This window comes from Pyrus communis, chromosome 11 (assembly GCF_963583255.1).
Source record: "Pyrus communis chromosome 11, drPyrComm1.1, whole genome shotgun sequence".
In the NCBI taxonomy this organism is placed as follows: Eukaryota; Viridiplantae; Streptophyta; class Magnoliopsida; order Rosales; family Rosaceae; genus Pyrus; species Pyrus communis.
The window spans coordinates 5540192-5555487 of record NC_084813.1 but is presented as its reverse complement, the minus strand read 5'-3'; the positions used below and the strand labels follow the sequence as shown (position 1 = coordinate 5555487).

At 36.5% G+C, this 15296-nt stretch overlaps 3 protein-coding genes across 4 annotated transcripts; 1 reads left to right on the top strand and 2 right to left on the bottom strand.

Moving 5' to 3' along the window:
- Window positions 1–260: 260 nt before the first annotated feature.
- On the top strand, window positions 261–4023 carry LOC137708222 (uncharacterized). Its single transcript, XM_068447253.1, has 2 exons — window positions 261–922; window positions 3696–4023. Exon 1 carries the CDS (start codon window positions 330–332, stop codon window positions 666–668), a length of 339 nt encoding a protein of 112 aa, XP_068303354.1. The 5' UTR covers window positions 261–329; the 3' UTR covers window positions 669–922; window positions 3696–4023.
- Window positions 3483–7160, bottom strand: LOC137708221 (aquaporin NIP6-1). Of its 2 annotated transcripts, XM_068447250.1 has the most exons (6): window positions 6663–7160; window positions 6162–6386; window positions 5714–5908; window positions 4271–4332; window positions 4081–4125; window positions 3483–3916 (listed from the first exon to the last, which is right to left on the bottom strand). In XM_068447250.1, the coding sequence occupies exons 1-6, from the start codon at window positions 6900–6902 to the stop codon at window positions 3718–3720; spliced, it is 966 nt and encodes a 321-aa protein (XP_068303351.1). In that variant the 5' UTR covers window positions 6903–7160; the 3' UTR covers window positions 3483–3717. The 2 variants fall into 2 exon arrangements, with proteins under 2 accessions (XP_068303351.1, XP_068303352.1); XM_068447251.1 differs by lacking the exon at window positions 4081–4125.
- A 3107-nt stretch (window positions 7161–10267) lies between these two features.
- Window positions 10268–14797, bottom strand: LOC137708932 (factor of DNA methylation 1-like). The gene is made up of 6 exons (XM_068448090.1): window positions 13897–14797; window positions 13524–13705; window positions 12632–12721; window positions 12253–12540; window positions 11444–11656; window positions 10268–10498 (listed from the first exon to the last, which is right to left on the bottom strand). Exons 1-6 carry the CDS (start codon window positions 14792–14794, stop codon window positions 10268–10270), a joined length of 1902 nt encoding a protein of 633 aa, XP_068304191.1. The 5' UTR covers window positions 14795–14797.
- Between the last annotated feature and the right edge of the window lie 499 nt (window positions 14798–15296).

The window sequence follows — 15296 nt, the reverse complement described above, 5'->3', positions numbered from 1 at the left end:
CTAGAGCGGATGTGTTACGAAAACCACATGAGACAAAACTTCAGGGTAGGAAAAAGAGCGTCGAATATGACGACGAACGTGAAAGATAAAAGATAATGCACCGCTTCTTCAATCCACGCTTAGAGACAATTAAAGCGAGAAACGTTGCAAACGATCAATACGTTAAGCATTTTATTAAATAATAAAAATTACAGAATGATAAGAAACTGTTGATTATTTCGTATCCTTTTTATTTTGTTCATGTACATGAGAGGGCAGAAGGAGAAGAGTCAAACTTTCTTTCGACTCATTTTCTTCCCAACCAAACACTCCTTCCTTCGAATCTCCGAATGGACGACAATGACCCGTGGTTAGCCCCAGACAAGCTCCAACATGTTCTCTTCTGCTTCTCTCTCACGCTCATCTTCTCCACGCTCGCCACCCGAACCCGGTACCCGTTTCTCCGTCGTCACTCTATTTGGTTCGGATCCATCTTGTCTCTCTTAGCCGGCGCAGCCAAGGAGTTCGCTGACGAGCTCGGGTTCTTCAGGTCCGCCGGAGCCTCCGCTAAAGACGCCGTCGCCGATTTCGTTGGCGTCCTAATCGGCTCGCTGGTGCTTTATTTTGTCAAGTATGTGACTCGACCCGAGAATGAGACGGGTCGGGTCCGAGAGGTTTCGATGGTCTGAATGGGCTTTTGGGTCGGAATGGGTAATGGGGTTGTCTGGTTTTTGGGAAGCGTTGGTGGGGTTGGGTTAGTTTGGGTGTTTGAGGAAGAGGAGTTTGTTGGCCAGAGTGGGAAAAGACGAGAAAGTGGAAATTTTGAGTTTGTGGTCTGGGGATATTAAGAGGATTGAGCTTTTCGTTGCGGCAGAAGCTAGCAAAAGATGACGGCATTGAGCTTTTCATTGCGGCAATCGTTCGAGCAATTCGTTAACTTTAGGTAAGTTTATCTTGTTATTACTCCATTAAATACAATTTAAGTTTCTCTGAAATGCTGAACGGTGTAGTGTAGGATCAGAAACAGATATGGTGATTTGGTTGTTCTTCATATGTCTGCTTAAATTATATGTAGTTGATAATATGTTTACTCATTCATTTGCTTCTGCGTGAGCTATCGCTTGTACAATGTACTTCATTCACTTGCTTCTACACATTTCTGATGATTTTAATAGAAAGTTACATTTCTGTTCAAGGCATCAGAAAGCTGTGGTTTATGTTGTTTTTGCTTTTAGCTTTAAGTTGTATTTGTTATTACAACGTTAAATTATTGCGGTTGCTTGTAAATGACCCCAACATTGCATAACTTTATTATATCCTTAATGTATTGTATGTGCATGATCTTTGTACAAGGTTTGGCGCAGAATAATACATGTAATCAGAAATATGTTGCTAGAAGCCTAGAACACTTACTTAACCTGAGATAAAGCGGGAAAAACTAAGAGTAGATAACTTTGGTAGCAATGTCTGCTATTTTGAAGTTAAATTGTACAATTTCGGGATAAGAAATATCAGTTTGGTTAGTGGATGGACCCTTCCCGTACAAATTTTAGCTTCATCCTCATAAAAATTTAAGGATGGATCCTTCTTTCTTGTTTATGCAGATTGGACAAAGGCAGTCTCCTAAGACTGCTTGCGGTTCAGTTGAGTGTTTCTCTAAGTTCTAACTCAGATTATTTGGATCCTTTTTTATATATACAAAGAAGCTTAGATTATGGATGTTGTTTTTACAATAGTGGAGACTGGAGAGTGACTGCTCTTCCACTTTTGTTTTATACATTATGGGTTAGATATTTGTTTTTACTATCAGTAAAACCAAGAATATGTGTATGTTTCTTTGACATGGGCATTATAGATATAGAATTGTAGATAAAGCTGGAACAGGTTGGATACATTCGATGCACTTGCAAGAAAAAGTTAACACATTTGAAAGAGGGATTTGTGGATTGTAGAAGGATCAACCATAGGTTTGAGACCCCATTTATGTCATTCAAAATATTAACGTGTGCTTCTCCAATCGAATGGAAAGTGTTGGATTTTCTGCTGTTTAAAATGTTTTTAAAACTTTTGGACTCATCAAATTATAATCTCGTATCTATAGAGATCACGTGAGAAGTATTGTTGCTATAATGATTTGACATTATCCACTCCCCTTTAAGTATATCTACTATGTAGCTTTATACCAAATTTGAGAATCCATAAGAACTCCTCGGGTCTTAACGAGTCGTTTCTTTACAAGGTGATGATAAACCAGTTATCTTGGCAATATGTATTGCCTACTGCTTGTTGTTCACTTGTCAATTTATGAAAGATCAACTTGCGTAGCTGCTTGGATGATTGTCTGCATACAGACATATTAGCTTGATTCTAAACATTTGGTTTTGCGAAAAATCAATAATTAGATAGAGCCATGAAGAATTTTGGTAAGATTGTGCTTGAAACCAAATTAGTTGCAAAGTTATGTCGTGTTCTCTTATGTGATTTTCTAACACCCTTAGGCTAAGAAGAAACAAGTAAACATCTTCTAACTCTCCTATGCATCCTTCTCATAGGCTTGGTCACTAACTTGAATGGGATGATAGATTCGTACTTTGATGCCAAATGGTTTACCTGAGGAACTATGAGGAAGGATTTCCTCTTGGATTTCATTCTGGAGTGCCCCTGTCAAATTTCAGCTTGTTTTGCCTCTTATATGAAACTTTTTGTTTGAATTTTGATCCTTTACTTCAGTGATGGATATTTTATATTTTCTGTTGTGGTTGAATGTTATGCACCTGTCTATGCATAACATTGGATCTAACTGAAGACTTGGACTACTTGGATATAATGGAAGACATGACACAAAACCGAGCCAGGCGTTCTAGGATTCATATAGCCGACCCCACTTAGTGGGATCAGGCTTTGTTGTTGTTGTTGTGGTTGAATGTTATGCACCTATTTCTTTACTCAAAGGAACTATATTCCTTTTAATTGTATGCATGGCTCCTATGATTGCATAGACAGGTTATGCATCTAATCAGATATATATGGGCATTTCAAGCCCAGAAACTTTAACTCAAGTCCAATATAACTTATGTGTATCAACTGTTGGTGTCGGTATTGAAATTAGAAAAGATGCATTCTTTGGGGGTAGAATAAGCGGGATAGCTTCTTATTGAGTTAGTAGGCTGTCATTGTAATTTTCATGCCTTCGGAGCTTATTTACACATCAATTGATTGCATATACTATTTATGCTAAAAAGTGCACAACCAGATTTGTATGGAATTTTTATTTGATTTTGAACTTTGAAATGAATGGAGAGAAATATGACAAAATATAGTAGATACAGTCCTTTATGCACATTAAGTGAATTTTGGTAGTTTGGGAAACTACGAAACCTTGAAAGTAACACTGCTTAAACTCCTCGAAAGCTCTTTTTTCGCAAACCTTATATATTAAGAAAGGACCACAATATGTCAATCTCATATGCCCCCATTTTACCAAAAAAGGGGGTCAATTCTCATATTTATACTCTTGTACTTTTTAAATTTCTTATTTCTTGGAGTGGGATGGGAGAGAATGCGTATCTTGGCAAATTATCGATACAGACTATTTCATTTGTATTATATATGTATGTACCCGCCAGAGATCATCATGCAACTGTACTTTCTCTCACTTCCCTTTGCTACACCATCTGCATTATGTCCTTATCCGAGCTTCTGGATGATTGATGCAGGCCTGATGAGAATGTAGATCAGTCATCTTCTGAAGCTCCTTGGTGAAGGCTTTTCAATACTGTCAACATCTTCAGGCAGCTTGACAGCTGTATAGGTTCCCGCCCCAAAGAGCGCCCCAAGAAATGGTGCAGTGAGGTAGACCCATATGGCTTTGTAATTGTTTGCAGCTATGGCTGGCCCTAACGTTCTCACTGGGTTCATTGAAGCTCCTGTTGTTTCCCTGCACAATTGTGAAAAAGAAAACGAAACTTTTCAAGAGATCATCCTGAAATAGCATTGATGTGTGTTTCTACGTAAGTTTAAGAATGCATTCGTTTTGCCTGTGAATTGTGTGATCCAAATGCATTAACATATGATATGGCGTATAACATGGCAATTGCCTACTCGTTGTGAATAAATGGGGATCCCGATGTGTGTATCTCCTCGTATCTAGCTGGTTTAACATGATGGGAGACAGACACAAAGGAATATACGATCGGGCATAACTAAACTATGTCCTTAGGATTATAGATTCGTTATTCAGCCCAAAAGTAAGATATTGTAGAGGGAGTAGTGGGTTGGAGTAGTGACATACCCAGCTATGAGTATGTTAAGCATGACAGTAGCTCCCACCGCGATTCCCGCCAATTCTCCAACCTGTATATGGTTAAAAATTTGATCTGTCAGTCATGCATACGTGTGCTGTTTATTAATAATTTTACATATTTAATTCTTTGGATGTGTTTCTAGTTTCTACTTCTTAAGGTTAAGGTGAGATATAAACTTTTAATATTATATGGGTTAAGTCGGGATAACTACCCTTAATAAAATTTTCCTCGTTCCGTCAAGATTTTCCTAAAAAAACAAAAAAAAAAAAATTCCACCCAACTTTTAAGGGTGATTCTAAATCTGTTGTAACCTTTTAAAACATTTCAAATAACAACCCAACGTTTTGAAAAGACACTTGTTAGGTTAACTAGCGTGTTTTTACTCTCAAGTCATTTATGGAGTTTTAACTCTTCAAATTGACACAGTTTAGCTAAGTAAATTTACAGCTTGACTTAGTCTAAAATGATAAATTTGGGGAATCAGCTTTCCAAAGACTATGAATAGTAGAGACCTAGTTTAGTATTTGCCCACCTCATCATTTAATGCTACAAACATCATTACTTAATATTGATCGAATAATTATCCGAATTTAACCCATACTTATTCATAGAAAATTTTCATTCATTGACCCTTGTCTCATGCAATTGTTGATAAACATATTTAATAATGGGATTCCTGTCTCCTTAATCCTAGAAGGGTGTGTTGTCTGGATGCAGATTTAATTAAATATAATATTGGGGACCAATTTTTCAACTACTCTATATATCTAATCTTTTGCCAACAATTAAATGTCACAAATTTTTTTCCTCAAAAGCAATAATTTTAAGAAAAACTAATGAAAATGATTTGAAAACTTTGAGTTTTAATGATAAGAACAAAATAAAGGGTAAAGTGAATAGTACTATAATTGATTTTTTAGTGTAAAAATGTGATTTTTCGTTAAAACTCCCATAATTTTAATAGATATTAGAAGATGAGCACATACTTTGTGTGTGAACAATTTCATTTAAGGAGTGTGATTAATTTTTAAATTTTTTAAACAGAGTATGAGACAATGATGATGTGATCTCTTAATAAAGGATTATTTTTCTTAATATTACGTAATTACCATTTTACCTTCTTTATATAAATATTATGTATCAAAAGTGAGAGTAAAATAGGAAAAATAGGGATATAATTGTCATTTTCTCAAAAGATACAAAATTACTATTTTGCCCTCCTTATGTAAGTATTGTGCATCTCTTAATAGAATAGATAGATTTTGTAGCTCGAACGATTAAGAGTTTTATTTTGTGTTCAAACTCAAATTGAAAATTACTATACTCGTTATTTATACTAATTTTTTTTTAATACAAACGATATTTATTTCTAAAAAGAAAGAGTTTGAATTCGGAAAAAGATAAAAATTAAAATAGGGAGACGAACTTACTGCTCTAGTGTCGGTGGCCACAGCAGTAACAACAAACATGAGGTTGAAACTAATCATGAATTCCAAGGCAAAAGCCTGGCTCCAACTCCCTGAAGGAACTGTCACTCCACCTCCCATGATTGGATGAAATATCACCTTCAACGCAAACGCAGCACAAACTGACGCCGCAACTTGTGCTCCCACATATAATGGCACCTGCCAAAAACCATACCCCAGCCAACATTAGCCGGAAAGTTGAACGTTAGAAATGATTTTCGCACCCTCATTTTCTCTCTTCTGCACTAATCTTGTTGTTTCTCTAGTCTTACGATTGAATAATTAAAAAGAGAATCAACGGACGAGAAACGGGGAGCGTGAACATCACTACCCTGAAGGTCTAGAGGACTGGCATGTTGGTAATTAGTTCTAAGATGCAGTGGCATTTGTGTGTTCATAGCTCATCACTCACATGTTTCCACGAGAAGTGTTTCAGTGCAGCAAAGGCAATGGTGACTGAGGGGTTGAGATGGGCCCCAGAAATGTGGCCTGTCGAGAGAATGACAATCATGACAGCGAGACCGGTGGAGGCTGCAAGGCCGAGCAGGGACTCTGACCCTTGTGTCTTTTGGTTCACTATGGCTGTGGCTGTCCCAGCAAATATTAGTATGAAAGTGCCCAAGAATTCAGCTCCCACCTGGTTTTTTGGCACCGACCCATCACAGATTAGGCATCAAACAAAAATGGGTTAGTCTTAGATCTCAAATTTGATAAATATTCTTTAAGCACATGCGACGCAAAAATTGCACAAATATCGCCTGAACTACTAAGAGTATCTACGGTTGATTTACTAAACGACCCAACGAGATTCCAACTTTGACATCGGATTATGGGGTGTTACAAGCCCAAAAAATCAACGAAATGAGGGATTCGAACTATGAACTTGAGTACAATTGGGGTTTTAGTGAATGACCTTTCGTGCAAGTGACACAGGAGGGTAAGGCAGTGCACAGGAAACTTTAGGCTGCAATGTGCCATCTTCCAAAGCCCAAGGATCAACAGTAAAGCAGCTGCTGCAGCTCCTGAGGAGGGATTTCCTACCAATCCCACTACTTCTGAGATCTGGCTTGAACCCGCCAAAGAGAGGGGCACCAGGAGTCCCTGGTGTTACAGGAGTCGAAGGAGCTGATGGAACTTCCTCACTATTATCCATCAGTTGTATATAACTCCAATAAAAAAAAACAGAGAGAAGAGAAAAGAGAAGGGAAAGTTTAAGCTTTCAGTTGCACTGGTTTGTCTGTATGTTTTGAAGAGAAAGTTTGAGCTTTTAGTTACATTGAGGGGGATCTGTCGTTATATAGAGTAGTAGTGTTAGGCTGCAGGTTGACTTGGAGAATCCCAAGGGGAAAAAATTGCGTAAAAGAAGTGGTTGGAACTGCTGGAGATGAGGAAATGGACGGTGAGAAACTGAGATTTGTTTATTTTCTTGCTTTATTTTATCTTTGGTTTCAAAATATATGCAAAATAGTGATTGAGTATCTTTAACTCAATAATTGTGTATGCCAAAAACCCGTCACATGGTGAGGAAATAAGAAAGGAGAAAGATATCAAATGAAAGAAAGAAAGATAATGGCAGTAATGGTGCCGCTTCTACCAATAGGTTTTGAGTTTTCTCTTATAAATGTTTATAAAACCAGGTTGTAGCACATGGCCATAATAACTAACTAGATACAGAGTTATCTCAGAACGCTAAAATATGCATGTGTGTGATATTTTCAAGTTTTGATTGATAATACATAGTTTAAGGTAGACCACTATAGTATTTATTAGAATCTTGAGATACACTAATTTAAGATTAAAATCGAAAGATGCCTTCTTGTATGCATGAAAATATTATAATTAAAATTAATAGAAAGATTGATCGAGTATTATTTCTAGTTTTATATATTTTCAAATATGGAAGAATTCTTTGATTTCTAGTTATATATATATATATATTTTACGAAAATATCATTATAGAAAATGGTGTTGATCGAATGGTATGGAAACATATTTTTGGGCGTGAAAACATTGAATGTGCCAGCCGCTGAAAATGTATCTCTTCGTATTGGAAGGAAGAGGTGTAACTCTTCGAGCTCGAAGAAAGAGGTATAACTCTTCGTGCTGGAAAATAAAGAGATATAACTCTTCACGTAATAGCTATAGGAATAAAAGTGATTCTTTCATTAGCTACCGGAAGATATAACTCTCTACGTAATAAGGAGATATAACTCTTTATGTAATAGCCATAGGAATAAAAGTCAACTCTTCACGTAATAGCCATAGGAATAAAAGTGATTATTTCATTAGTTGCCGGAAGATATAACTCTTCACGTAATTAAGAGATATAACTCTTCACGTAATAAAGAAATATAACTCTTCATCTAATAGCCATAGGAAGAAAAGTGATTCTTTCATTAGCCATAGGAAGAAAAATGGGACATTCCAGATTCGACATGCATAGATGATGAATTTGATGTCTAATTATTACGACTCACACCTTGTAAGTTAGTGTAAATGAGTCCTTATAATGGTAAGAATATGCTTTTCCTACCTCCCTTATACATATCTTAGAATTTATATGTACAATTTTGGCATGTTTCCTCTTATGCCCTATGTTTTTTTTTATTTCAATATTAATTTCAGGGTAATTTTGGGGAGACAATTTGTAGACAAAATTTGTCAACTAAATAATATGCCACCAATAAAAATGAACACATGTATCAATGCTTAAGTTATAATCCAATCATCAACTTCCATGTCATTTAGTTTGTAAAATTTTGTCTACAAATTTAATCTCTCTAGCATTACCCGTAATTTCATCTCTTTTGTGTATGCAGTAGAACCAAACCATCTTTTGTGCATGCAGTAGAACCAAACCACATGCCCATTCAAGTGAATACGGGATAATGGGATAATTATACTTTCAGTGATTTTGCACAAAAAAAAAACATAAAGAAAAAATTCTGATGGAAAGGAGAACAGAGCATAAAGGGAAAGTTTGAACATATTATGCAAGTGGAAAAAGCTTAAAAGGGGTTTTTTGTGGGAAAGATTTTTTAATGTGCTTGACACGAATATGTAATTATAAAAGCAAAGAAATAGTTGAAAAAATAAATTACTCCCCTCTTATATGTATGGCGTTCCGACATGTATACCAGACACATTAAAAAATCTCTCTTTTACGGAAGAATAAGTATAGGGGCTGGGCATAAACAACAAAAATTCTCATCTTCATGTGGCCATCTCTTCGTGCGTACCTCCCTTCCCTTCCAATCGTTTGATCTCCTTTTACCGCAGAATAGCAGATTAGGTTTCATCACGATATTCTGTCCTTTTTCTTTCAGTTTTATTTGTTGATTTTATGTTAGCCATCGTTATTAAGAAATCTTCTAAACTAGAGATTGTGGCTCAACTGATTAAGAACATTTGCCCTCGCATTCGATGTTTTGATGTTCTGAGTTCGAATCTCCCCTCTTGTAATGAGGCTTGTATAATTTGGATTGAAGTTATCATCCAGGTTCAACTCCCGGCAGCAGAAGGCTTCTTTTTCCGTTTCGTCGGTCTTAGTTATGACTTCTTAGTATTTGCTTCAAGCATGCCCAAGGCTGATCACCAAAACGGCAAAACGCATCCATTACTGTAAAGTAGGTAAAAGCTATGGACAACAGAGATGGTGAAAGCATATTTACAAAGATAACTTGAGGTTCATAAGCAGTCAAAAGTATTTTTACTGCAATTACGGCAAGCTCTTGTAATCGCAGAGGCGAAACTTAAACACGTAAATACAGCCCCCAAAAAGAACACGGTGCCCTGCCCCGTTGCCCTGGCCATCCAACTAGTCTGTATATGTACTGCGCTTCGTATTTCATCTACTTCTGCTAACATTGCCTGTCAAAACAAACCTCAGTAAGAAAAGATACCGTGACAAGATGCGCGTGACTAAACCAATGATGGTTGGCTGAATGGTTTCAACTCCACTGTGGTTCCAGCAGTTTATACTAGTTCCGCCCAAATTTTGACGACAAAACACCAGAAACTATCATACTTGTTCTCATGGGACTGCTGTAACTGAACTATACTAGACAGGAGCTTCAATATTCAAAGTGGTTTGAGGTATATTCTCAAAAACTAACAAATATCCAAGCCTTTCAATGCGTGCTAAATTATTGACACATACATGCCAGTATTGTTGAAGCTCTCTGTTATTTTAGAACTTGCCAAAATTGCCGGTTGATAAGACTGCCGATATTACTCTTACTTGCAGTCTGCAGAGGACATGCAAGTCTGTTTCTACTTTCTAATAGTCTTTTGAAATAAATAGAGCGAAAGCTTTTCGTTGTTAGAATCATGAATACTTCAAAATAGAAAACGATAATAAAGTAAAAAAACTAGCATCCTGTTTTATAAGCGAATCTAGCAAGGGAATCATAAAAACACAAATTTTTTTTCATGCAGCAATAAGCCCCGAGAAGAGAAATATTCAATGTCTTGAGAAAAAAAGTTAACTTTCAGATAATAACGAAACTAACCTTCACTTCACATTCTCTTTCGCTTGAGTGTCTTTATATTCTTTAAAACAAAAGAGATAACCTCCTTCAACGTGGCTTTCCTTCCTTCTTTAAAATTCCACAGTTCAGGGATAACATACCTCCCACTTGGATTGTACTCATTGAGTTCTTTCAGGGCTGTCACGACACACTCATATATATCAGTGCCCCAATCCTCCTTCAGACTTCTCAGTTTCTCATCTTCCTCATTGACTATTTCCTACATCACACAGCACCGGAGCAAATTAATCATATTCTAACCACCCTCCAATTGTCCTAATGTACAGGTGATTTGGCACAAAAATAATAATAATAATAATAATAATACATGTTATCATGCATAAAAGTTATACACTTCTCTCTTCAAAATTTTTCTCCACGCATCCTCCACAAGGAAAACGTTGTTCGACCCAACTTGTACCCAATATTTTTCAATACACAATAACAAAAACCAAAAAGAATAAAAATCACAGTATGTACTTTATCAATACAATACATTTGCAAGTATACTCTGTAACACGCCCAGGTATGTAATAAAATACGTATGTATGACTGTCAGTGTGAAGTTTCAGAAGCACATAGCATAACTCCTACCATTCAATTTAGAATGTTAGAAACTGAGCTGGACCCTTGCCAAACAGAGAGATAGGGACACAAATGAAATTCCATTCAGTCCACAGGAATGACATTACTGTTTTAACATCGCCCGCCAGTCCTATTAAAATTTTCTTAAATTCAAAACTGCCAGCTAAGTATTCAAATAAACCAGCTCAACCCAACCCGTCTGAGTCTTATAAACCATGTGTCTTGTAACTTCAACCTGTGTCGGTTTGGGGTATGGTCAGTTCACCGGGAGGATCGCCCTCCCAATTCGAAGTTTTTTTCCTGGAAGTTTCAACCTTGTTGACTAATGCAGGGAAGATCAAAGAAAGAAAAGAAAAAAAAAAAGGGTACTTGCTAAATACTAATTTATGCTTCAGAATTAGTATCACGATATTACTAAAGAACCAAGAATCTGTTGAAACATACATTTACAAGTGAAATAACAAGTCGCTAGATGAGCATTTTAACATGATAACATTGTTGCATTCCACATTTTCAATTGCATTATTGTTTATTAACTTAGTCCCAGAACCATCAAGTTTACAGTATTCAAAAGACATACCTCGGGCTGCTCAGTAACAGTTACAATCTTGAATGGATGCCACTCTGAATTTGTCAGATTATTTTGCCATAAGGAGCATTGAGTGAAGGCCTGCACCTCTGCTTCCTCAAGAGAGTACCGTTCCTTGCATGCTTTCAAGAAGGGTTTCTGATCGAGATCACCCATTCTCTTTATCCCAATATGAGATCGACCGCTCAACAATTCACTTAAACCCTAGAGATGAAGTAAGAGCTTTATGACTTCACTATCTGAATCATATGATAACATATACTAATAACATATCTCTTTTTTCTTCTTTTCCTTTTCTAACAAGATAGTGATAAATTATTTTTGGTTTTATAAGTATGAAATTAATGTGCGGAATAGGTGTACAAAACTATATTCTAGTCTGGAATTTGTACGTCTAAATGTGTAAGAGTAGGAGAACTCTTTGTCTTAGAAGAGAAATAAGAACATATTGTGGGTATACCCTGCAATGTGGTCCAATGATTCAATAGGCTTCCCATCAATCATCCTTGCAAGAATATAACAAATCTAAAACAACTTAGCCCCTTAAGTTTTTCCAAAGAGATTGACGAACATAGAATGACAGGATGATGACCAAATGGATAAACCAGTTCCAATTTGGTTATTTCCCTTGAATGATCTTATTTGGGTACTTAAAAAATGGACGGTCACATTGTGGGGTCAACCGCAACAATATGGTCCTTACTTTTGTAAAATGAAGGCCTCCATACAAGACAATACACAAACTAAGAATAACTACTAACTAATAAAGCCCCAAATACAAAGAAAAAAGGTAGACATACTGCTATTAATACTTTGCGAGCCTCTTGTAACTCATCATTGCTTTGGCGTTCTTTGGTGATTAGAGTTTGATTTAGAGATTCTAAATCCTCAAGTTCAACAACTTTTTCCCCCAATTCATCTTCCATTTTTTTGATCTTCGATTGAACTGCATCATCATCTTGATCCCCAAGATGCTTCATCACCTCTAATTTCCCTTTTATCTCTTCAATCTCCATTTCCAACTTCTGTTTAGCATCCAACTGCTTTTCTAAATCAAGTATTTTATTTAAGGCATCCTCTTTTTCCCTCTGAAAAGTTAAAATTCCAAGTCGGTGAAAAACCACAGAAAACAAATTAGGAAGGACGGTTTCTAGTGAGATTAACATAAAATTCACACACCTTTTGTTGTTCAACCAGCCTCAAGACACTCGCATCAGCCTTTTTCTGCTCCTCAGAAGCTAAATTAAGGGAATTGTTTCTCTCATCATTCTGGATACGCAAAAACTATATTAGTACCCAAAACAGATGAATACACTATCACGTTCATTTTCCTCCCTTCTTTTTTTGCACAAGGAAATCAGATATGTGCACAGTTGTGTTTCTTAGTAGGACAATTGTAACTTGTAAGACTACGAGGATTACCTGTTGACAAAATTTAAAAACCAAACGGGAAATCAACCACACACACACACACACACACACAAAAGTAAACTAAAATTTATTTACCTATCCCAGAATGGAATAATGGATTTTATATAATCAAAATAAGTCTTGGCTACTACACTCGAAAAAAAACCAACAACCCCCTCCAATGAGGTTTCGGGTTCCTTTAGTCTCTCAATAATCACATAGGAAACTGGGTATGACTTACACCTTGTACATATGGGAAATGATTATATTAGTACTTGATTAATAATGCTTACAGTCAGCCCCATTAATAGAGGATTAGAACTCATTCAGACTCCTATAAGTACATAGGAAACCGAGTAGACTCCAACATCAGTAATTAAGCTATACTTGAAAGACTTAAATGATTGAGTAGTTATCAAAGCATTCAATGGGTTACATAATTTAACAATTCAAGTTCTTGAAATATCTAAAGCTCCCATTATAAGTTAGAGAATAATTTCTATCTAGATTGCATTTAACCAATCTGCAGCTAATAGACCGAAACTGGGGATAGCAAACAAAACTGCAACACATGGACTGCAAGAAATCAAGTAGATAAAATGGTTACTTAAATTCTTAATATAAGTAATATTTAGTGGTACAAGAATGTAACATGTGTTACCTTCTTCTTATCCTCATCTAGTTTTTGTCTCTCACGCTCAGTCAGTGCTTCACGTTTGTTTAATTCTTTGCTCCAGGTATCAAGTTTCTTTTTCTTATATTCCAACTCATGAGTCAGTTTCTCTTGTTCCTCTAATATTCTCTTGACATTATGTTTTGCTATGTCCTGTATCTTCTTCGTTTCTGATAAGCGCAAAAACAAGTCAGCAAAGAACGTTAACAGAATGTCCAACAGGACCCAACAATACCGTATACGATGTAAGAAAATCAAATAGTTCCCTATAAATGCAAAGGGAAGTTTAAAGCAGACAATTGTTTACACATGCCGATAAACACAAGCAAAACACAACCACAGAAAGGAGTGAGGAACAAACCTTTAACAAAGTCATTGTGTAGCTTGTCTTTTTCTTTAAGCATCCTACTTAAAGACATCGTCTTCTCATTGTACTTGTACTGTGCTTTCAACAGGTTTTCATTTGTCAACTCAATTTTGTTGGCTAGGTTGGCCACCTCATCATTTCTGTTTTGAGCTGCTTCCTGGACAATGTCGGATACTGTTCTTAACTTTCCAGTTTTGCGAAGAAACTCCCCAATTGTCCCTTGGGAATGATAATCATCAGCACGTGCACACCACCCGTAGATGCTTGAGCCAGGCTGTTGCTTTCTTGTATTCCAATCCATTTTACTGCGATGATCTGTTTCAAACATTTTCTCAAAATCTGTCGCATTCCCCAAACCAGTCCAATCTGCATTAAAGTAAACCACAGCACATGTAGCTCGATCCTCTTCAGTACACAATGTATGAACTTCGGTAGGTCTAAATTGAGCAAACCTTCTCAACCAGTATCGAGAATCAAGATCTTTTGGGTCCTTTGGTTGGCTCACTATGTTTACAATGATGCCAGTCCAAGGCCACACGTAGAGATCTTCTTCCTTCTCTTGGTGAGCGACAGGTGTAGGCAAAACTGGAAGTTCTGTTGGGTCTGCTTCACTTGCTAGATCAGTCTCCAAATAGATGGCCAAGGCAACGTGATTTGCCTTCTGTTTCGCACTCCTGTTAGCAGAACCTTTAGCCACTCCAGATGCATGCTGGAACAGTTCCTTAAACTTGTAATCCTGCTTCTTCTTCCCCACACAAAATGGGCATCTGAGAGCTCCATTAGGACCCTTTACTATATACATTCCCTCCCTTAATCGCTCATATGGTTTATCTTTGTAGTCATTGATCTCGGACTCACTAATATCGGATTCATCTTCAGAGCTGTAGTCCATGTGGATTGCCTACAAGCATCACAAACCATTGTTAGAAAACAGACTTGATTTCGCTAATCCAGAAAACAGCAAACCCGCTAAGCTTGAATACTTGCAAGGAGACAGCTTCAAGCATGATTTCACTCCGAAAGGTCAAAGCAATAAAAAAAATGAAAACTAATGAAAAGTGCTTGAAAACTTTGAATTTTAATAATAAGGACAAAATAAAGGGTAAAGTGAATAGTACCGGATTGACTTTTTAGTGTAAAAATGTGATTTTTCGTTAAAATGAATGGTACCAGGAGCTTTTCGTTAAAGTTCTCACAAAAAAATTGAGCAAAAGAAAATATTGAAACTAATGAATACAAAAAAAACCCAAGAAAGGGAATTGTTTTTGTGCAAATTAATTACTCAAGAATCAAAAAGCTTCATATTTACAAAACCAGATTTCTCCAACCATGTTCTAAACTCTAAACATGTTCTCAACAAAGTAACTGAATCTTCGGTAAAACTCATCCTTCAA

Excerpts from the sequence above, each read along its gene's own strand:
- LOC137708222 (XM_068447253.1), top strand. The coding sequence starts at position 330 with ATGGACGACAATGACCCGTGGTTAGCCCCAGACAAGCTCCAACATGTT.
- LOC137708221 (XM_068447250.1), bottom strand. The coding sequence starts at position 6,902 with ATGGATAATAGTGAGGAAGTTCCATCAGCTCCTTCGACTCCTGTAACA. Across the intron at positions 5,909-6,161 it reads AACACTTCTCGTGGAAACAT|GTGCCATTATATGTGGGAGC; the intron begins GTGAGTGATGAG and ends GGTTTTTGGCAG. Across the intron at positions 3,917-4,080 it reads TCCCCATTTATTCACAACGA|GGAAACAACAGGAGCTTCAA; the intron begins GTAGGCAATTGC and ends ACAATTGTGCAG.
- LOC137708932 (XM_068448090.1), bottom strand. The coding sequence starts at position 14,794 with ATGGACTACAGCTCTGAAGATGAATCCGATATTAGTGAGTCCGAGATC. Across the intron at positions 13,706-13,896 it reads ACACAATGACTTTGTTAAAG|AAACGAAGAAGATACAGGAC; the intron begins GTTTGTTCCTCA and ends TGCGCTTATCAG. Across the intron at positions 12,541-12,631 it reads GGCTGGTTGAACAACAAAAG|AGGGAAAAAGAGGATGCCTT; the intron begins GTGTGTGAATTT and ends TTAACTTTTCAG.